At 37.2% G+C, this 19,260-nt stretch overlaps 1 protein-coding gene across 9 annotated transcripts in view; it reads left to right on the forward strand.

Moving 5' to 3' along the window:
* The window catches only part of UTRN (utrophin), a 342,608-nt gene that overhangs the window by 271,403 nt on the left and 51,945 nt on the right, over positions 1 to 19,260 (forward strand). For all 9 annotated transcript variants that reach the window (XM_038130632.1, XM_038130631.1, XM_038130633.1 and 6 more), the window contains 4 exons: positions 2,189 to 2,249; positions 12,437 to 12,498; positions 13,503 to 13,577; positions 18,425 to 18,626. In XM_038130632.1, coding sequence (XP_037986560.1) covers positions 2,189 to 2,249; positions 12,437 to 12,498; positions 13,503 to 13,577; positions 18,425 to 18,626 — 400 coding nt within the window. The remainder of the gene's footprint in view (positions 1 to 2,188; positions 2,250 to 12,436; positions 12,499 to 13,502; positions 13,578 to 18,424; positions 18,627 to 19,260) is intronic.

Here is a 19,260-nt window from a genome sequence, read left to right on the forward strand (position 1 = left end):
CCTCCTGCCTTTAGAAATAATAACTTGGTTTTTCTGTAATAATTTTATTTTATTTTCCAAGGCTGATGATCCACTACTCTCTGTTATGTTCCTTGTATGCTTTCTAAGACAAATCCGTGAACATCCACAGAGCACTGGCTCCGCATGTTCTCTAACAAACAGCTTATGTCTCCAGTGGCCTGCTCAAAGCATCTCAGCCGTACTGATATCTGCAGGCCTGCTAGTGAGTGCCAAGTTGAAAACTACTGTGTTCAGTTTTCATCAGTGATTTTTAAAAGAGAATGATAATCTCATTTTCCAGGCTTCCCTACAGCAGCGAGCTGGCAATGTTTTTCAAAGGCTGCTCCCAAATAAATAGGATATTACTTGTTCCATAATAATTAGTAATTTAATTGATTACATTGTTTAGTTCATATTTATGTCAGTGCAGAATGTCTGTATCTGTCATAGTAAATAAATTGTAGTTGTGCAAACTCTTACTTAGCTGACATAATTCATGTACTGGAACAGGAGCCACCATAGGTGCCAAATTGCAACACTAGAGAATGAAACTAGAGAAGGAAACACTAGAAAATCAAACTGTAAAGCTGATGGCCACTTTTTCCTATCAGGTTGATTTTACTTTTTTATTTTCTCAGATTTATGAAGGCCTAAGGATTATTTTTTAGGTAGCTACATCTGCTTGAGCATTGAGCCTTTACTATGGTTTTTCTTTACCTGCATCTTTATTGCAAATGTTACCTTCTTCAAATAAAGATGGATTTTTTTTCTTGTTTTTTTCCCAGTGAAAAAAAGTGGTTTACTTTATTCCTGCAATTTCCCAAATATTATTCCCAGTTAATCTGTCTTTCAGTAGATGACTATTTCGTGAAGTATGAACCACGGTATTTTGTGTGGTTTAGGAAGAGGTGGTGAAACCCTTGGGCACAAGCCAGCTGGTAGCAGGGCAAGACCTATCTCTGTGTAGCTGCACCAGCCTATGGGGCTTTTACAGCTTGGAAGGCTTCCCTGCAGTTCAGAGAGGTCTTGAGGGAAGAGGACACAGTTACTTTCAAGTGGAATTTTTTTTTTTCCAGAGGGGGATGAATCCTAAAGTGGGCCAAGCTTGCAGAAAATTTCATTAATTGAGAGTTTAATTACTTGAGATGCAGTGTGGATCAAAGCTGTGTCTCATTTTACCAGGGCTCTAAATGGGGGCTGTTAGGACCCCAGAGCAGGCGCTCTGTGTCAGAAGTGCTGCCGTGTGTGTGCAGTGTAAATTCATCTCATTGCAGTGATCACCTGTTCCTGCCTGTTCTTTCAGTCTCTGCTTCCACAGGGAGTCTGGTGCAAGGGGTTTTCTTCATGCTGGAGCCCTACTTACCCAGGCACTAGTGTGGTAATTCCTGATATGTGTACCTATGCTTTTTCGGTAAATAGCTCTTTTTAAGTATTATTTTAAGTATTATTTTAGACTATTATTAAGTATTATTTTAAGAGCACCAACAGTCCTGTTGGCCTGAGCACTTTTTACCTTTTATCTCTTGGGATCTTTAGGTCAGCAGAGTTGCAGTATCACTTCATGTATCACTTCATATCTTTTTCAACTCAGTGTGCAGAAACCTTCCTGATATTGTGGATGATATCTGATTTGCATAAATTCTGCAAAGATTGCAGTTTTTTTGTTAAGGAGTGCTAAGACAAGTTTTAATTGTTTGTTTTTTTTCTTGGCCATACAGTGTTAATCAATATTAATTTGAGTTGCAAATGGGAAGTAAGGGTTGTAACTAATAAAAACAAGGTTGCTATTTCTTCTTCTTGTTCTGTTGCAGAGCATTATTTATACTTGTGGATTCATTTATTTTAAAAGTAAAAACTGATAATAATCCTATAGAGGCAGGAAAACAAGTATCTGCAGTTTCCCTAAATGGGTAGTTTGCTTGCTCAGAGTTTATCATCCTTCTTTGAAATAGAGTCATCACATTTGTTTTATTTCCAGCATGGCCTCAAATAGGTGCCTATAATCATCATGATAGATTGCCATCATTTTCTTCTGCTGCTTTTCTAATTACTGAAAGTAGTCTGGGAAATATTAATTGTTTCAATTTAATTTATTATAACCATATTAATTGTGAAATAAATAAAAGCTATTTTGATTTTTTAGTATGACAGGTGCTTTCTAATAACCACCTTCTCTTTATTTCCTCAGCCTCAGTACAGTTTCCGTGGCAGAGATCTGTTTCACATAACAAAGTGCCCTATTATATCAAGTAAGTTTGCCTTGATTCTATTTTTCTCAAGTGTAACAGAGAGTCCTATCACCATAACATAGCAGAAAAACATAGGTACTAAGTAGTTGCCAGAAATGCTATTGAGATTTTCTCTATGTAGTGTTATGCTGCCCATATTGTAAAGTAATGGTTGTTTTGTGTGCTGCATAATTTAGAAATACATAAAAACAAGTCACTGACAAACCCTAATTAAAAACCTCACTCATAAGAAACAGCAGAGGCACTCCAGTGTAATACACTGTCAGTTTTCGAGCAGGACTTGTTCTTGTGTGTGTGACTCATTCAAAATACAGACTGTAGAGAGGAAAAAACAGAATAAATAATGCATTTAAAATCATAAAGTTCATAACCTAGAGCACAACAGTGGTGACTAATATCTATTGAGACCATTCATCATTTTGTGCAAAATTCCTTTGTAAATAGACATGCCTCAACTGTTCTTTTGCTGTCTTCTTTACTTTATGGTAGTTTTTATAGTAATTGATATTAAGGTAAATTTTACTCAGAAATATTTACAAAAATTTTACCAATACCTTGATTACCAAGAGGAATGGTTAAGATATTTATTTTGAAAAATAATAAGGAATACCTAAGTTAGAGGTATGGATATCTTGATGTGTTCTATAAAGAGCAATCCCTAACTTTTTTTTTCTCTACCAGTGCTTGTCTTGTTTGCCTGTACTTTTAAGGTCAAATATTGCAGCTTTGAGAGGAGGATAGGTCTTTGCTAGAAAGGTAAATGAAATTTTAAGAAGGTACAGTGTACGAGCGAGACCCAGAGTAGTCCATTTTAGGCTGAAGGTAATCTGTGTTTAAAATGTTATCAGTTTGGGTTTGGGAAAAGAATAGGGGTTTTAAGTCCCTAGGATGACTGTGAAATGGACCTGAAGATAGTTCATTTTAAAGGAACGTGCATATTGCTCATAACTCTGAGAGCCACATTTTGTGCTTCAAACAATTTACAAGTACTTGAGAGCTTTGAAAAGCAGGTAGCAATAAATCTGTCAATCAAACCTGTTAGCATTCTTGAGATGTGACAGTTGTTTTTAAACTGTCATATGAAGATTAAGTTCTTTGAAGGGTCTGTGTAGGTAACCAGAAAAAGCAAAAATCTGCTATGACCCTTGAATTCTCTATAAAAGCATTTGTGCTTCTGCTCAAAAGTTTTGCAAGAGGCAGCAAAAACTGTGACAGGCTGGAGAAGAGGTTCCTGCCTCCCTCCCGATGGAAGAAGAGAGGGCAGAAGTTGGATTTGGAGGCACATTCACTGCTCAGACTCAGGCAGAAGTGCTGTTAAAATGATCACACCTGCAGCAGTAATTCAAGGAAAATGCTGAAGTAGCAAAGTACAGAAAGCAAGAGGAAAACTACCCTAAACCTGTTGCTTTTTCTTGTGGGTATGTCCTCAGTGGACATTGAAAGATGTATGTTCCTGTTCTACCTTATCAGAGTCAATAGCTGGAGTTAGGGGCTTGAGTTGGCCTCAGAGGGTTCTGTGGAGCTCACCAGTTCATTCAGAGTTGGAGAACAGAGATAGGAACAGATGGAACAAACTAAGATATACCTTCTGATCTGTGCTGAGCAAAGCAAAGATTTTAAACTTGAATGTTTCATATGTATATCTTTTTTTTTCCTTATCTAATACATTCTTCTGAGTTTCTGAGGCTCTCACCCTACCTCAGCAGAAGTTCAGTTTTTGAGAAATCTTTTTTTTTTCTTCTTTTTTTTCATTGCTGGTTCAGAAGAAAACCTTTCCAATATGTGCACTATGTACAATCCTTCAAGCACGTCAGTTGGTGGCCAAGTATTCCCTGGGACAGGCCTTGCTCCCATAGTATTGTGTTGGTGGCCCTAGAGCTTGATTGTGGAATGAAGCCAGCTGGGGCTCGGAAACAAAACACAGCATCTCTTAGAAATTGTTTTTAATGGTCTTTCACAGGAAGTTTGGTAGGAGTGTAGATGTGTAGGGCAAGTTCTTTGAGGGTCGAGGTCCTTATAGTAGTAGAGACCACTGTTTTACTTTCAGGATGGCTTTAATGGAGTCAACAGAATTAGCTATTGCATCTCAAATAAGACTTTTCCAGTAATCTTTCCCTACTTTCAACATGATATATGCTGCTAAAGCAGTCTTGATTCTTGAAAAGGATTGATGGTACATGTAACTGGTAGGATTTACTTTCTTAAAAAAACTTGAGGGTTTCAGTAGCTTCACAGCCTGGAAAGCAGACTGCCTTGGCAGTTTCCTAGATTTTTTTATTTCTTACTGATCTAAACATCGTTTTCAGCAGCATCTAGATAAATCAGAGACTTGTGGAAGGTAAAGGAGAAAATAGCTGATTTTGAACTTCGTTTGCTTTGTTATGATGAGGCTGGAGAGTACTCTTGGGTTTAAATACCCTTTTAAATCTTTGTCTGTTGCTTAATTTCAGACACAATTTAAAGAAGAGAGAAAAACAATCCTGACACGAAAAACTTACTAGTTTGGAATGATTACATGGAGTAAGACAATTCAAGAGAGCAGTCAATAAGATTTAATGATTTTTTTAATATAGAAAGAAAAGCTAGGAAAAAGGGAGAAACTGATTTAATCTTCTTTTTTTTTTAAATTATACTAACACCTTTCAATGTCTTTGATGTAAAGCACAGTATGAGTAGAAGGAACAGCTGCAATAAGTCTCAAAAACTTTATCATTTGAGAGCAACTGACTGTATTTACAAGAAGATTTCTGTGTTCAGAGGGAAGATTTAAGATGCCAGTTGTTCATTTTATGGTATAGCAGAACAAGGATAATAAAAGTATGATCCAGTGATTGCTGGCTGAAAAATGAGAAGTTTTAAAAATTAATTTTGAAAGGGAAATAAATGCGAATTGAAAGCAGGTTACTTAAATTCTGAATAAGAACACTTTTTTTAGACAACCATGAATTTATAACTTTACTTCATTTGATATCTTTTTGTCTGTGTCCTTGAATGAGAAATATTAAATATTCAGAAAGTCACATAGCTGTAGATGATGATGTAGTTGTACCTGTGTTGAGTATTTGGGAAAAATATGAAAAAAGAACCAACTGAAGTCTGCAGTTTTATTGCACACAGAATGCAGCTAAAAACCATTAGGGAACTGCACCTGAGAAGGCAGGAGAAAGTACTTTAGGTAGCAATTAATCTGTAAGGAGAGTGTCAAAATGATACAAGATGTCTGTATTTTCAGATAAGAAGCATTTTCTTTGGTTCCTGACACCAGAGGTAGCTTGCATTTACATGGGTAGAGAGAAGTGGCCCAGTAGAAGGTCTTTGGTGTGGTGACTTGGGAGTCCAGTTTGTTCTCCCCACCCCATTTGCTAATGGTTGGCACATCTGCCCTTTCTGGGGTTGTATTTAATCAGGTAATGAGGCACAGGAACAGTCAAAAAGCCAGTGTACAACCTCCTCTGCCCTATAAGTTCAGACAGAGGCTGTCTGGTTTGGGGCATTTTGAACAGGATCAACTAACCTGCTTAGCTGGAAGAAGGATTTGTTATTCTTTTGGCCCAGGTTTATTAAGGTGGGTGTTTCCTGGGCTATGGTGGATATTTCAACTGACTTACAGTTCTTCTCTTGAATTATCTTATTGTCTAAGCCAGATTTGTGAAATGTTGCTGCTTCTGTTGATGTGATTTTAATTTAATCCTTTCTGCCTCTCATTTGATTTTTTTCTTAATACCAATTATAGAGTATTTAGTATTTCTGTAGTCTGTAGACACATTAAAAATTCAATGAAAACCTTCATCTGTAAAATCTTGACACTCCTAGGAAAAAAGAAAAGCATAGTCTTTCAAACTTTTTCAATTGAACTAATAAGCATGTGGAAGGGAATGCAACACAGAAGGCACAGTAGTTACCAGTAGTTACCAGTGCACTTTATGTAACTAAGGTGTGAGGTTTGGTCAAAAGGTTTGGCAAACTTGCCATTGAATACATTTTTCATAGGTTAGTTGGTAAAGATTTGAGATTTAATAGGGAAAAAATTCTGTTGTTGTTCATTTGTAATTATTTGGATCATACAAATAAGACATCCTTGGCCTTCGTAACAGTAGATTTTAAGAAGATAAAGCCTATATTGCATAGCATTTCAATAAAAATATTCTATAAAGAAATAAAATAATAAATTAAACACTATGATCATTAAACATCCATGAGGGAAACATGATGAATATGCAGAAAGCATAATTACTCTAGCATTTCTCACTGTTTTTCTTTTAACTATAATTTAAGTGTTCTTTGGCCATGTACCTTTCAATGCCATAAATTATTAGATATTTGTGCTGTGCAGAAGAAACACAAGGGCAATACAGAAGAGGTTGCAGTGAGTTTAATCTCATGCAGGGCATTACATAGGGAGAGCAATTTCTTGTTGCAACCATTAAATGGATCGATATCAAACGCGATGGCTGCCTTGCCTTATCTGTAATCCTGCAAAGTGGCTGGCATCACCAGCGTCTTAGAAATCCTATTTTATCACCTCCTATATTTTGTTCAGCTTTATGGGGACAGGAATAAAATGTTTTCTGCTTCTCCATTTTGTAAGACTCTTCAGAAAGTCTGTGCTGATGTTTGGTTTATGCCTCTATGGGAAAGAGGGGGAGAGGTAAAGGAGCAGAGGAAAAAAAAAATTTCTTATTGTAATTATATCCATAATCTCATTCTTATAAGTATTAGGTATTTCCCTTAGAAGGGAAATAAAATCTAATTTACAGAAAGAGGTAATACAAGTTTGAAGGTTTGAGAGTTTCTTCAATTACCAGTTCCTGTGCTTGTCTTCGTTTTCAATTAAAGAAGTGCACTAGCACATTTCTCTGGAGTGATTTCAAAATATCTGCATACAAATGGTTCTACCAACCTCTAAGGTGCAATACCCTTGTGATGCATTATTCCAACACTTTTCACCACAAAACAGTATTTTCTAATGGGTTTAAAAAAAGAAAAAAGGAATGAAAATATGCAGTATCTAGCCAAAACACCATGACATAAAGTGGGGATGTTATGCCATTTGGAATTTGGCAAGGGTAGCAAAGTCAGAGTTCTGAGTGCCGTTGATTCATTAGTGATCAGCAAAGATTCTGATTTTGGGTAGTGTTTTGTGCAGATGATTACAGGAACAGAAAGGTGCTTAACATCATGCCAGAGTGCTGTCTCTTGTGGTGTTTGCCAGTGATTATCAATAGAGGCCTTGTCCATGATAAGAAATGATAAAAAAATACCCACAACCTGTTTCTAGTTTTCTTTCTTGTACAAAAGAAGCTGAAAAAAAACAAATGGATTTTTTTTTCACCACTCCATGGGCATCTTGAAACACCTGGAGATGTTGAACTTAATCCATTCATTTCAATAGGATTGTTCTTTTCTTTCTAGAGCATAAATTAAATGACATGCTGTTTCTCACCTTTTTATTTACAATCAGGAAGTGTTTTTAAATGGATTATCTTTGCCAATTATAATTAGAAAGCTGCCAGCAAACATAATGGATAAAAAATAGATTGTAAGGGCAAATGTTTGTCATGTAAGCTTTAGAGCACTTCATTAATATGTGAGTGGTTTGTAGTTTGGAGTATTTTATAGTTACCATGTTTTTTTATTAGTGAAATATACACAAATGCATTTAGACTTTTTAAATTACACTAGTTTGTCAGGTACTATATTCATGGATGCATGTTTTGCTGTGTGGCTCATATTGGGTCCATAAGTTTGCATAAGAAGAGATTTAGAAGACTCTTGCTCTGAAAAACTAATACTTTTGATAGGAGCAACAAAAAAAATCTCTTCTCAGTGAAATGCTTTTAATTCTTCCCTGACTAAACCATGAGGAAAGATGTAATATGTTCATACCACTTGTGTTATGCCCTGTAGGGCAGCTCACTTCTGTAACAGCAGAAATCCCTCCTTTTGCCACCCACTGAACAGAATGAAATCTTGTACCCTGGGCTCCTGTACACCTTGAACAATTTTTTTTTGGTGCCATCTACAAGCGAGATGAATAATGGGCTCAATTGTTGTTCACCTTCAATCAAAATTAATATCATCTCACTCCACAAGTAGTTCTTGACATGAGCCGGGTGCTTACAAGAGAAGGTGCTCCTTGCCTCCTAGCACAATCATCACCGTGACCTGGGACAGAAGTGCCATGGTGGCTGTAACAGAGAGAGAAGACTCAGCAGGTTTTTCTGCTCTTGGTTAAATGCTTGGTTTGAATCTTTTCAGAAGTTCAGTGAGATGATTTTCTATAGCTCTTACTAAATTTACAATCGTGTTTTTTTCCATGGCTCTGTCCAGAGAAGCCTGGCTTTGGTGCCTAAAAGAAACCTACCCATGGACTATATGTAGCAGCACTGCCCGTGACAGTAAAGCTGCTGCCTCCCTTCACCTGAACAGACTGTTGAGCTGGTGATTCATTCACTTTGAGCCCATTCCTCTTCTCTGTGGGATCCTTGTATGGAATTGCTTGGCTGTTACCACTGTTTTCCTGCTGGGTGTTTTGGGATTGGGCTGGCACTGTCACCCTCTGTAGTCACTTAGCAGCTGTCAGTACTGACTTTAAGGAATTGGAAGAGATTCTCTCTTGCCTTTTTTTCAGTTGTTTTTTGAAGTTGGCCTTCTTTCTTACAAATTCTATGTGCCATAGAAAGAAACTGAGTGATAAGTTCTAAAAGGCCATGGTCTTTATGCAGTCTGGCACAAATTTCTTTTGCAAATAAAAATATTTTATGGTCATTATTTTATTAGGCATAAATTTAATGTTCTGTGTTTTTCTGTAAAGAGAAAATTTATCTGTTCCAGTATTTACTGCCTCAAATGGAGAAACAAGACTACAGTGCACAATACAGAAGTTTTTGATATCTCATTCACTTTTTCTGCTTCATGTTAAGTAAACACAAAATAGAAAAAAGGATATTTTTATGGCATGTTTTCTCTATTAAAGTTATTTTAGTCTTTCAGATAAAACTGTACTGAAACTCTGTATTTAAAGTTTATGATTTCAATAATGAAACTGTTGTTTGCTCTTAATTCTTGGAAACTTGATTTAAGGGCTGAAGTTTGATTAGTAAAATCAGCTCTTATTCATTGCATATGGGTTTATAAATTACTTACAAGCCAGAATCTAAATTGCAATTAACTATACCCACATCCTAATTAAGTATTGCAAATGGGTAATGAAGTATATTTCCAGAGGGGGAATAAAAAAATGGCAAGGATTTATCCAAGCATTTAAGTATTTTTTCTTCTACATTTTTAACAATTTAAAAAGAAAAAAAAAAAGAGAGAAAAAAGAGGAAAAGTCTCTGGACTTGGCTAAATAAACTTTGCATTTCTGCTGCAGCTCTCAGGAGTATCCTCACAGCACCTCACTAGTTCAGAAATACATTTGTTCATGAAACCATATGTTTAATGCCAGAAAACAGGGAACTGGGCAATAATGGCTGCAATTCTGCAAAGTGCCTATGATCATGGCTGGTTTTGCCATCATAGTTTCTAAGGCAGTAAACAGGATTTGATTCCCCTAAATTTCATGTAGTTTACATGCAGTGTTTGTGTTGATATTTCAGCATTTAAAATAGAGGGAAATGTATTTCTGTGTATACATTTCTATGTATTACAGCGTCTGTCACAGTACTGCCACCTACCTTGACTATTAAAATAAAATATTGAAGGTGTTTTAGTTATTTTTCTCAGAATATCCTAAGAAATCCTTTTTCACTCAGAATGTTGACAGTAAAACCACCAGTTGTTTTTGGGCTTTTTGTTTTGTTTTGGGGCTTGACTTTTGGAAGTGGCTTCTCAGGGAATTTGAGTTAAAGCCATGTCTTTAAAACAAGCTTTATTAAACTGATCACATATTGTATTCATTTCTGTGGGCAGCTGCAGTGGATTTAGTCAACAATTCTAAATGGGCAACATATTTACAGCATCCTGTTAACATGACAATGCAGACATTTGGCAGCTTCCAGAGTAGTTTTGAGATTATTAAAAAAGTTGAGCAGCATGAACTATTATATTGTATTTCCTGTTTACTTCAGTATTTACTGAAGCTGTATATGTTCTTTTTTCTCATATACTGTAGTCTTTTGATACCAGGGTGAGAATGCTGGACAGTCACTGGCCTTTACCATGGCAAAGCATAAAATCCAAATATATTCTTTCTTGTTGCTGGCTTCATGATTGGTTTTTATTGGTGTGCCTTTTTTCAGGAAAAGGATTGTCAGTTGACTTGGTTTTGACATTACTTTTCTGGACAAAGATAAGCATAGTGCTGTTTTAGAATTGTCTTTCTAAAAAGTGCAAACCCACTGGTTTACTGGCATGCATTAGCTTTAGAGTTCAGCATTACCAGAGCCTTGACCACCTTATTGGAAATTTGAAACATGAATGGAATTCATGTGATAATGATATTAGCATGAAATCAAATAAAAGTTTCTATTCAGGAAGATGTATTCAGATGTAAAGATGTATTTAAGTGTTTTCTTTTGAATTGAGGAGAGTTTACTATAGTATTTTAGAGTAAATCAAGGTCTGATAGAAGTCTTGGTTATTGTACAAATCTCTCTTGTTTAAATGTAGTCATGTTCAGTCAGTGACTAGAGAGTAATCACAAAGAGGGAAAAGAAGATTTTTACTTATTGTATTAATAGGAATAACATACTTTGCCTATGAACTTCCATGAAAAAACCCTCCCCAAATTGTGATGGTGCCAGATAGACAAATGAGATCCATGGCAGAGTGTGGAGCATGATGGGGAGAAGCTGTCTCTGAATACCTAGGCTGTACTCAAAGCTGGAAAGGACTGTAAACTGAGGATCATGTGCCATGTACAGAGACCCATTTCAAGCACTTTCCACTGGTGCATGTTTGAGGATAATTCATACACAAAACAGTCCTCAGCACTTACCTTGTTAGGAGCTTGCCTTCCCTTGTGGTACATGTCCTGTCTCTGCAGTTCTTAAGAGCAAGGACTTTCTATACAATTTTTTTTTGTGCCACCTAGCATAAAAGGGTTCATTCCTGGTTGGTTTCTTGATTAAAAAATAAACCTTGATGATAAATTATTATGCATTCACTGAGGTACATCTGTGTATATGTAGCAAATGATTATACAGTTCACTATGTTTAATGCCAAAGTGGTCTTTTTAAAGTCATTATTTACAACCGAGTATCCCTCTGTGCAGGAAAAAAAGGGTATACTAACAGTTTTTAAATAGAAACAAAGCTGAAATACTTACTGTTCTCTGAGCATTACTGTTAAATTTGCTAACATAGTATAATTTTATTTTCATTAACTTTTAAAGGGAATCCTATGATCTTTTTAACATGACTTCTCTGATTAATTACCATGCAAATCTAGTTCAAATGTAAATACTTTGTAAGACAAGAATGTGCAATCATTCCAGCAGTTAATATTGACAAATACAAGTAAAGTGTGGCTTGTAGAAGGGAATTGGAGATTTCGATGGACCTGACATAATGCATGTTTTGACCCCTGTTGCTGCCTACTTGAAACCGTGATAAATTGAAACAGCGACACGAATCAGTAGGTTAGGGGATGCTGCCTATTGAATCTGTGTTCTGTGAGCAGTAGTGTAGAGCATGTTCCCTAAATCAGCATATTTATTGATTGTTTGTGTGAATGGTGATCAGGTTTCCCACTGGACTCCCTGTTCTTAAAGGTCCTTTCCAACCTAAAGGATCATGTTATATGTTAAATAAATGTTACAGGTAAAGCTTAACATCATTGTCTGTGTTCTGATACATATGCTCAGATATGCAATGAAGATTGAAATAAAATCTCAAGATTTTTATTTCTAAATTGTTTTTACAACTATGTTTATAATTTTACAGCACAGGAAATTTTGTACTTTTACCTTATTAGTGTACCTCTAAGCTGTAGGGTCAGAGTCCAGCTCTTACCATCACAGTTAGAATCAAAAGTAAATATTGTTAAATGTGGGTGGGCTGTTGTCTGACTAACTTTGTGATTATAAAATCAAGGAGCTGGGTGGTACAAAGCATGCATTTTAATTAGAGCTGAGGGATTTCTTGCTACTTAAATGCAGAAAATCAGAATATCTTTAAGATTTTATTCTTTGGAAGTGCATATGTGTGTTTCCTGAAACTTTAATTACTTTGTTCCTTTCTAGTCATGAGACACAGACGACTTGTTGGGATCATCCTAAAATGACTGATCTCTTCCAGTCCTTAGGTGAGTGCATTCATTAAAACATTGTGATTTTTATTCCATGAATAAAAGCTGCATTTGGATACTGACCATGTTTGAGTTCTCATAGCCTGAGTGTAGCAGCATTTCCTACTTTGTGATGAGGAACACTTTGCCCAAAACCTACTGCCTTGGTCACTGTATTGTATTTTGGCAATATTAATTCTGAACCATATACACTGACTGGATGCTTTAGTGCAGTACCTTGGGTTTTTTTCTTTTAACTTCACAAGGAATTGTCCAATGATACAGGCTCTCTGCGTGTTTAAACCAGGGCACTGCTCTGCAAGGAACTGATTTTGGTAATAAAATAGAGCAGCTACATTTTCAGTAAAAACTAAATTGTATTATGGTACAACTAGTTCAACATGCCCTGATAGCATCAACATTTACTGTGAAATCTCACATTGTAAGGAGAGGAAGGATAAAAATACTGTTAAATGGGGAAAGAAATGTTACTGTACCAATCAGTTTCTGAAACAGAGCTTACAGCTATGTGACTGTCCCTTTTAAAGCACACTTTGCAATGTCATGGTGTATAAATTAGAGCTTAAGCCATTTTTTCTGTTACTGTGACATTTGCTGCCCTGTTTCCTGTCTGTTATCTGATGAAGTTGTAAATTATTTCAGAAACTTGCTGTATTTGAGCAATTGCCTGGGAACTATGTACCAGTGCATAATATGTATGTGAAACTCTCCTGTATATATATATACATATGTATTACATGTGCCAAGATAGTGTTGGCATTTCTGGAGGGCCCCTCTCTTTAAGGTCCTGGACTGTCAGAGTCAGAAGGTTTTCCCTGAAGGTGAATTGGACTGAGGTCCCAACTTGTCAGGTTTTTAAATTTGTTCTGATATATCCTATTAATTCATTGCAGAGAAGAGGAGGGATATCAGACTTCTTCCAAAATATGAGGATTTATATTTAAAGGAGAGTTATGGGCTGTACTTTGAGGGCTGCTCATGTTTCTGTTCTGCTGTTTCAGCTGACCTGAACAACGTGCGCTTCTCCGCCTACCGCACAGCCATCAAAATCCGCCGGCTGCAGAAAGCACTGTGCTGTGAGTTTTTGAGTGAAATGGTTTCTCTACAGTACTTTGGGAAGGGAGGGTCAGCTTCAGTCTAACAACAATAAGAGTGAACCTTCAACATGTGCCTAAAAACAGAAAGCAAAGCGAGAGATCAGAAAGCAGAGTAAAATTCTCCTTGTGTGAGCTGCTCCTCAAGGAAGAGTGGGAAAAAAAAGACTGCATATGACAGATACTAATCATGCTGCCTATTTCTGACAGACATGCAGCTTTTCTAGTGACCTGTATAGATAAAGCTTCACTTTTATTCCTTCTAATAAGCTTTGAAGAGGGACATACTTTCTGCTCTTCTTTTATTTCAAAATATATACATTTCTGTCATAACTGCCAGGGTTAGCTCTCTTCCTTCACAAATTTCAGAAGACCCTCCTATTGTCTCCAGTTTCAGAGGAGGGAGTTGGAAGGGAGGACAGAAAGAAATAGTAAGAAGTAAAGAGAATACTCCACTTTGAAAGAGCTAGGAGTAAAACTTTCATCTCTACAGGTCCAATCTGCCTTTTTATCTGTGAAGCTGTTTGTTTACTCCATCTCTGTTCTTCATGGGGTGAGACAGCAGACAAAAAAATCTTTGTGTACTTAATAAAGAATTGGTTTTATTTTTAGGTGGGGAAAGAGTAATCGTCTGTGCTACTGCCATTCATTTTTGGGTCTGAGTTACTTTAGTCTTCCATTGTGTTTCCTGTAATTTTAATTGCAGATGTGTTTTAAAGGTGTTTGGATGCAGAATGCTTCAGAAAGACTTATGTGCCAAGGCAAAGAAAACATCAAAACAAATCACCAAAAATGGAGATCACTGTAAAATGTGACAAATTGATGTCACAGGCATGGTGTGTGTATAATATCAAAGGCATTTTTGGTGGGAACTCCCAAGAGCACAGCTGGAGCTGGATGCACAGTTCCACTTGCACCTGAAAGAGTTTTACTTTGTAGTGTAAGTGCTTTACAGGCAGATTAAGGACCAATTGCGCTTTAGAACGTTCATTTGAAAACTGTACTTTAAAAAACTTGCTGATGCCCTATCTCTTCTTGGTAAGTGTCAGAACACCTCAGCTCTAGGGAAGTTACTACCATTTTCCTCATTGTCCTTTTAAAAGAGAAATAAGTGTCGGGTTTCCCCTTGTTTTGTTTTTTGACAGGTAGATTCCTGCAGAGACATACATTTTCATATATATGTGCATGTATTTTGCAGGAATGTAGGAAATGTTGCAAGTTGGAAATAACAAATTCTTGGCCTCCCTGTCTTGGATTATGTGGGGCAGATGTAGGTAGAGTGCTTTCCCACTGTAGGGCCAGAGAGAATGTCCTGTGTTGCAGATGTACTGGGCAACTGTGTAGCACCAGGTCTTGATGATATTTTATTCTTGTGCAGCATTCTTTAGCTCATTTTCAAGAAATTGTAAAGCCCCACACACTGAAGTATAGTACTGAAAGGCAAAAAGGGAACAAAATCACCATGTATATTCAGAATTCTGTTGCTGAGTTCCTCGAGGTGATTTAAAATTTAAGAATGTTAATAGTAATATCAACCACACAAGGGGGAAAATGGAACATTTAGACATCAGGGACTAAGAGAGCTGTGAACACTTAGCTCTTTGAGGGAAGAGTGCAGTCTCTTTGCAGGAACTGCTATCATTTGCAAGGTCTTCTTAATAAAAAACTCCACAGTAGTGCCTGGCTGTTTTCCATGGGGTTACAGCAGCCTCAAATTTGCCATTAGCAGCTGCATGTAGTTACTTGCTCCTGAGCCAGTCACTCTCACCTGCTTTAACAGTGCCAAATGATATGATTTCTCTTTTTCTTTGGGAAAAAGAGAAAGGGAAGAAATGGGCCTTGTGCCCATGGCTTGGTTAAAAGTAGGATTGGTCATTCGGCATGTTTAAGCAGATGCAGAATGGTACTGCAAAAATGCACTGAAACCTGTGAAGGCATCATGCCAGAAATGGCATAACAGGATAACTGCCTGTCCCAGATTTTATTCAGCCAGGTAAGTTGAAGCAAGCAGAAATGGAAGTAATTTCCTCTTGTTGTTCTCCATGGACAGTGCCATCCAAAAGTGTAAGTTTAGCTTAATTTGCATTAGTATAGCAAATAGTTAGTTATAGTTAGTTATATCAGACTTGCTTTGTTTTTTAGTACGAAAATACTGGAAGTACCTCTCCCAGGTCCTTCTGGAATGCTCAGGCAGCAATGTGAGAGGTCTTAATGCCAGCAGATCAAGATGTGAAGTTAGCAGGCTTACTGTCTGTTGAATTGCTTCTTTGCAGTGCAAGGATGCTAATGTTAAGCAAAAGCCAAAGGCTACAACTTCCTCTCATTCCAAAGCTTTCTGAATTTTCACAAGCTTTAAAAAGGGCAGGTTTTGTGTGCTGTCTGTTTTATGAAGCCAATTACCTGCTTTTAGCTAGCCCCATTAAGTACCTTACAGAAACAGGTTGCAAAATAACCAGAAAACATAAAAACTCCAGACAAACAAAAAACTCCCACAACTCAAACATAAAATAAAAGCTAATGCTAAAACCAACAAACTGGTTATATTAATTTTTACTTGATTTTCCTTGTCATTAAGGTTTTTGAAGTCATGAAGGGGAAGTGTGAAAAGTGGCCTCTCCTAAGTTCAGTATGTCATGCGGGTATAGCAGGTTACCCTCACTTGGTTTCACTCCACTCCCTCCACATCTCAAAAAGTAGTCAGGGTTACACTGTGAACTGTTAGTGGGTTCATGTTGGTTTTAAATATGCCTGTGAGCTTTTTGCAGTGTATCACATCCTTTATAACTATTGTGGAAGATGATGCTGCAGTGAGTGTATTGTCAAGCACTTCATCTGCCTCAGGTCAAACTAGTGGCAAGGTGTTTTGCTGCAATTACCAGTCTGCCTCTTTGATAAATACATGGCTGGCATTTGTTTGCAAGCCCAAGAGAAGGGCTTAAAATATCCCCAAACAAACAAGAAAGAAAATGAAAAACAAACAAATGTAAACCCCTGCAAATCTGATCTGTGAGGTGAGAACAGAATGTACTGGTTTTAGTGCAGGAGAGGAAAGGCAAGGGCTGTGAGGTACTGTTTCTCACTTTGCAAAGTTGTGAGGAAGGGTAGATAGGGGAAAAGAGGTTGGGAATGCAACCTTCTTTTGGTAGATGATCCCTGAGTTCTTGACAGAGTTGCTTATAGTGGTTAATGTTATCTTGCTCTTGCTTCTTTTTCTGTTGTACTTGCTTTCCAGCCCAGATAGAATTATCCAATTTGCACAGGATGCAAATGTGGGCTCCTTATTTAACGTTGTTATTCTCCCCCTCTGCTCTTGTGAGACCCCACCTGGAATAATGCATCCAGATCTGGAGTGCTCCGCACAGGAAAGATGTAGACCTTGTTGGAGCAAGTCAAGAGGCAAGCAATGAGGATGGTTGGGGGATGGAGCACCTCTCCTCTGAGGAAAGGCTGAGAGAGCTGAGATTGTTCATCCTGGAGAAGAGAAGGCTCCACGGAGACCTTAGAGCAGGCTTTCAGTACCTAAGGGAGGCTTATAAAAATAGGGAGAGTAACTTCTTTACAAGGACAGATTGTGATAGGACAAGGAGAAACAGTTCTACAGTAAAGGAGGAGATATTTACATTAGGTATTAGGAAGAAATTATTTACTGTAAGGATGGTGAGACACTGGCACAGGTTGCCCAGAGAAGTTCTGGGTGTTCCATCCCTGGAAGTGTTCAAAGATGGGCTGGATGGGGCTTTGAGCAACTTGGTCTAGTGGGAGGTGTTCCTGCCATGGCAAGTTTCTAGGCTGGAACTAGAAAATCTTTAAGGTCTCTTCTAACAAAAATAATTTTCTGATTCTATAATTCATTGTGATGGTTGTTGAAGAGCAGTTCACAACATGTCAGAGGTTGTCATGTGGATTTTTTTTTTCATTTGAGAGATGACATTTATAGTGCAAATGTGTTATTGACTCTTTACAAACAGCTCAGTATGAGCTTTTAATATACTCCAACTGCATGTTATGTATATTGTAGCAAGCATATTAATACATTGCAATTATATTTTTAAGTTAAAGTCCTTGCTTCCATAAAAAAAAGTCACTGAGGATTATACCATTTACTTTTCATCTTTTCCACAAAAGATGAGGTAGAAGAGCTCATTGATAGCCTTTTCTTTAAACCATGCAAACTCCAAATTTTCACAATCACATTTGAATGGTTTTGAGAGCAAAACCCTTTTTCCTCTGTAAAATATCCATTGCATCCATTGCATCACCAACTGCTTATAGAAAGAATTTTGTAATAAAGGAGATAAAAATATTTTTCAAGAAAGCATAGCATTTATTGTTCTGGAAAACTGCTTTCTTTTAAGCCCTAATTTAGCAACTGCTATTCAGTTAATCAGGCCTTTAAGAAAGAATTCTTACCTAAGAATTTGCTTTGCTTTACATTTGATCAAAAGTGATAGTCATTTTATAGGATTCTGCTTTATGGTAAATATGAAGAATCCTGTAAAGCCTCATGAATTCTCTGTGTGTGCATCCAAGTTAGGATCCTCTAATTACACAGACTACTTTAGCAGCTATTTTAATGTTGTTCTGGGCTGTGCAGTGCCATTATCATGTTTGCATTCTAGGGGTTTTTTTAAATAAAAAGTGCCCAAGTGCTGTTGACTTGTACCAGAGAATGGTTTGTCACTATAACCTTACTAAATGAAAGCCAGTGGGCTAGTTGTTTGCAGTGTTTGCTATAATTTGCACATAAACAATTGTTGTCAACGTGTGTTCACACTTCTTTTTTTTTAATTTTATTTTTAATCCCATTATTTTTTAAAATCTATTATTAGTGGACCTGTTGGACCTGAACACGACAAGTGAAGTTTTCAAACAGCACAAGTTGAGTCAAAATGATCAGCTGATTGGTGTCCAGGATGTGATCAGCTGTCTCACTACCATCTACAGTGGACTTGAAGAGAAACACAAAGATATGGTGAATGTTCCTCTCTGTGTAGACATGTGTCTTAACTGGCTACTCAACGTGTATGATAGGTAAGAAAAATGTTGGGGTTTTTTGTCACAGTGTGTACCTCCAGGAATTATAAATTATATAGCCTTAAATATTTTTTATTAAAAAGTTATCTTTTGATGGTTTTGGCTCCATAATGAAAGTGCAATTGCAGGCAATAAGGTGTTTCTTATGCTGTCCTGCTCAGCACTGAACTAAGATTACACTGCTTTTGTATTACTACCAAATAAACATTGAAAGGATTTGAAAAAATATGTATGTGAGTAGAGAGCTAGGACACTGCTTTAGCTGTGTTCCTACCATGAATATTTCAAGTCTACTAGATTGATGGCCATTCAGATCAGAGTCTATTTCTGCCATAGGTGGGGGCAGTTTTTTCATGTATTTTGCACTCATAATCCTGGCTGAGCTCCCTGCCCTGAGTCCTCTGTCAGATGGAGGTTGTTGTGATCTCAGCACTAATGCCTGTCTGATTCTGGAGGGTCAGCAGTGTCCTGATTGTGGCTCCATTCCAGCACGTACAGCCCCTGCCATGGATCAGTTCTGAGGCTGGTGTTAGGTGGTCCACCTTGTCCTGACAGCAAGGCAGTATTTCCCAAGGACATTGTGTTTGCCTAAAGAATATTTTGGGATACCTACAGTAAGAACTTGTGGGTT

Source organism: Motacilla alba, chromosome 3 (assembly GCF_015832195.1).
Source record: "Motacilla alba alba isolate MOTALB_02 chromosome 3, Motacilla_alba_V1.0_pri, whole genome shotgun sequence".
Lineage (NCBI taxonomy): Eukaryota > Metazoa > Chordata > Aves > Passeriformes > Motacillidae > Motacilla > Motacilla alba.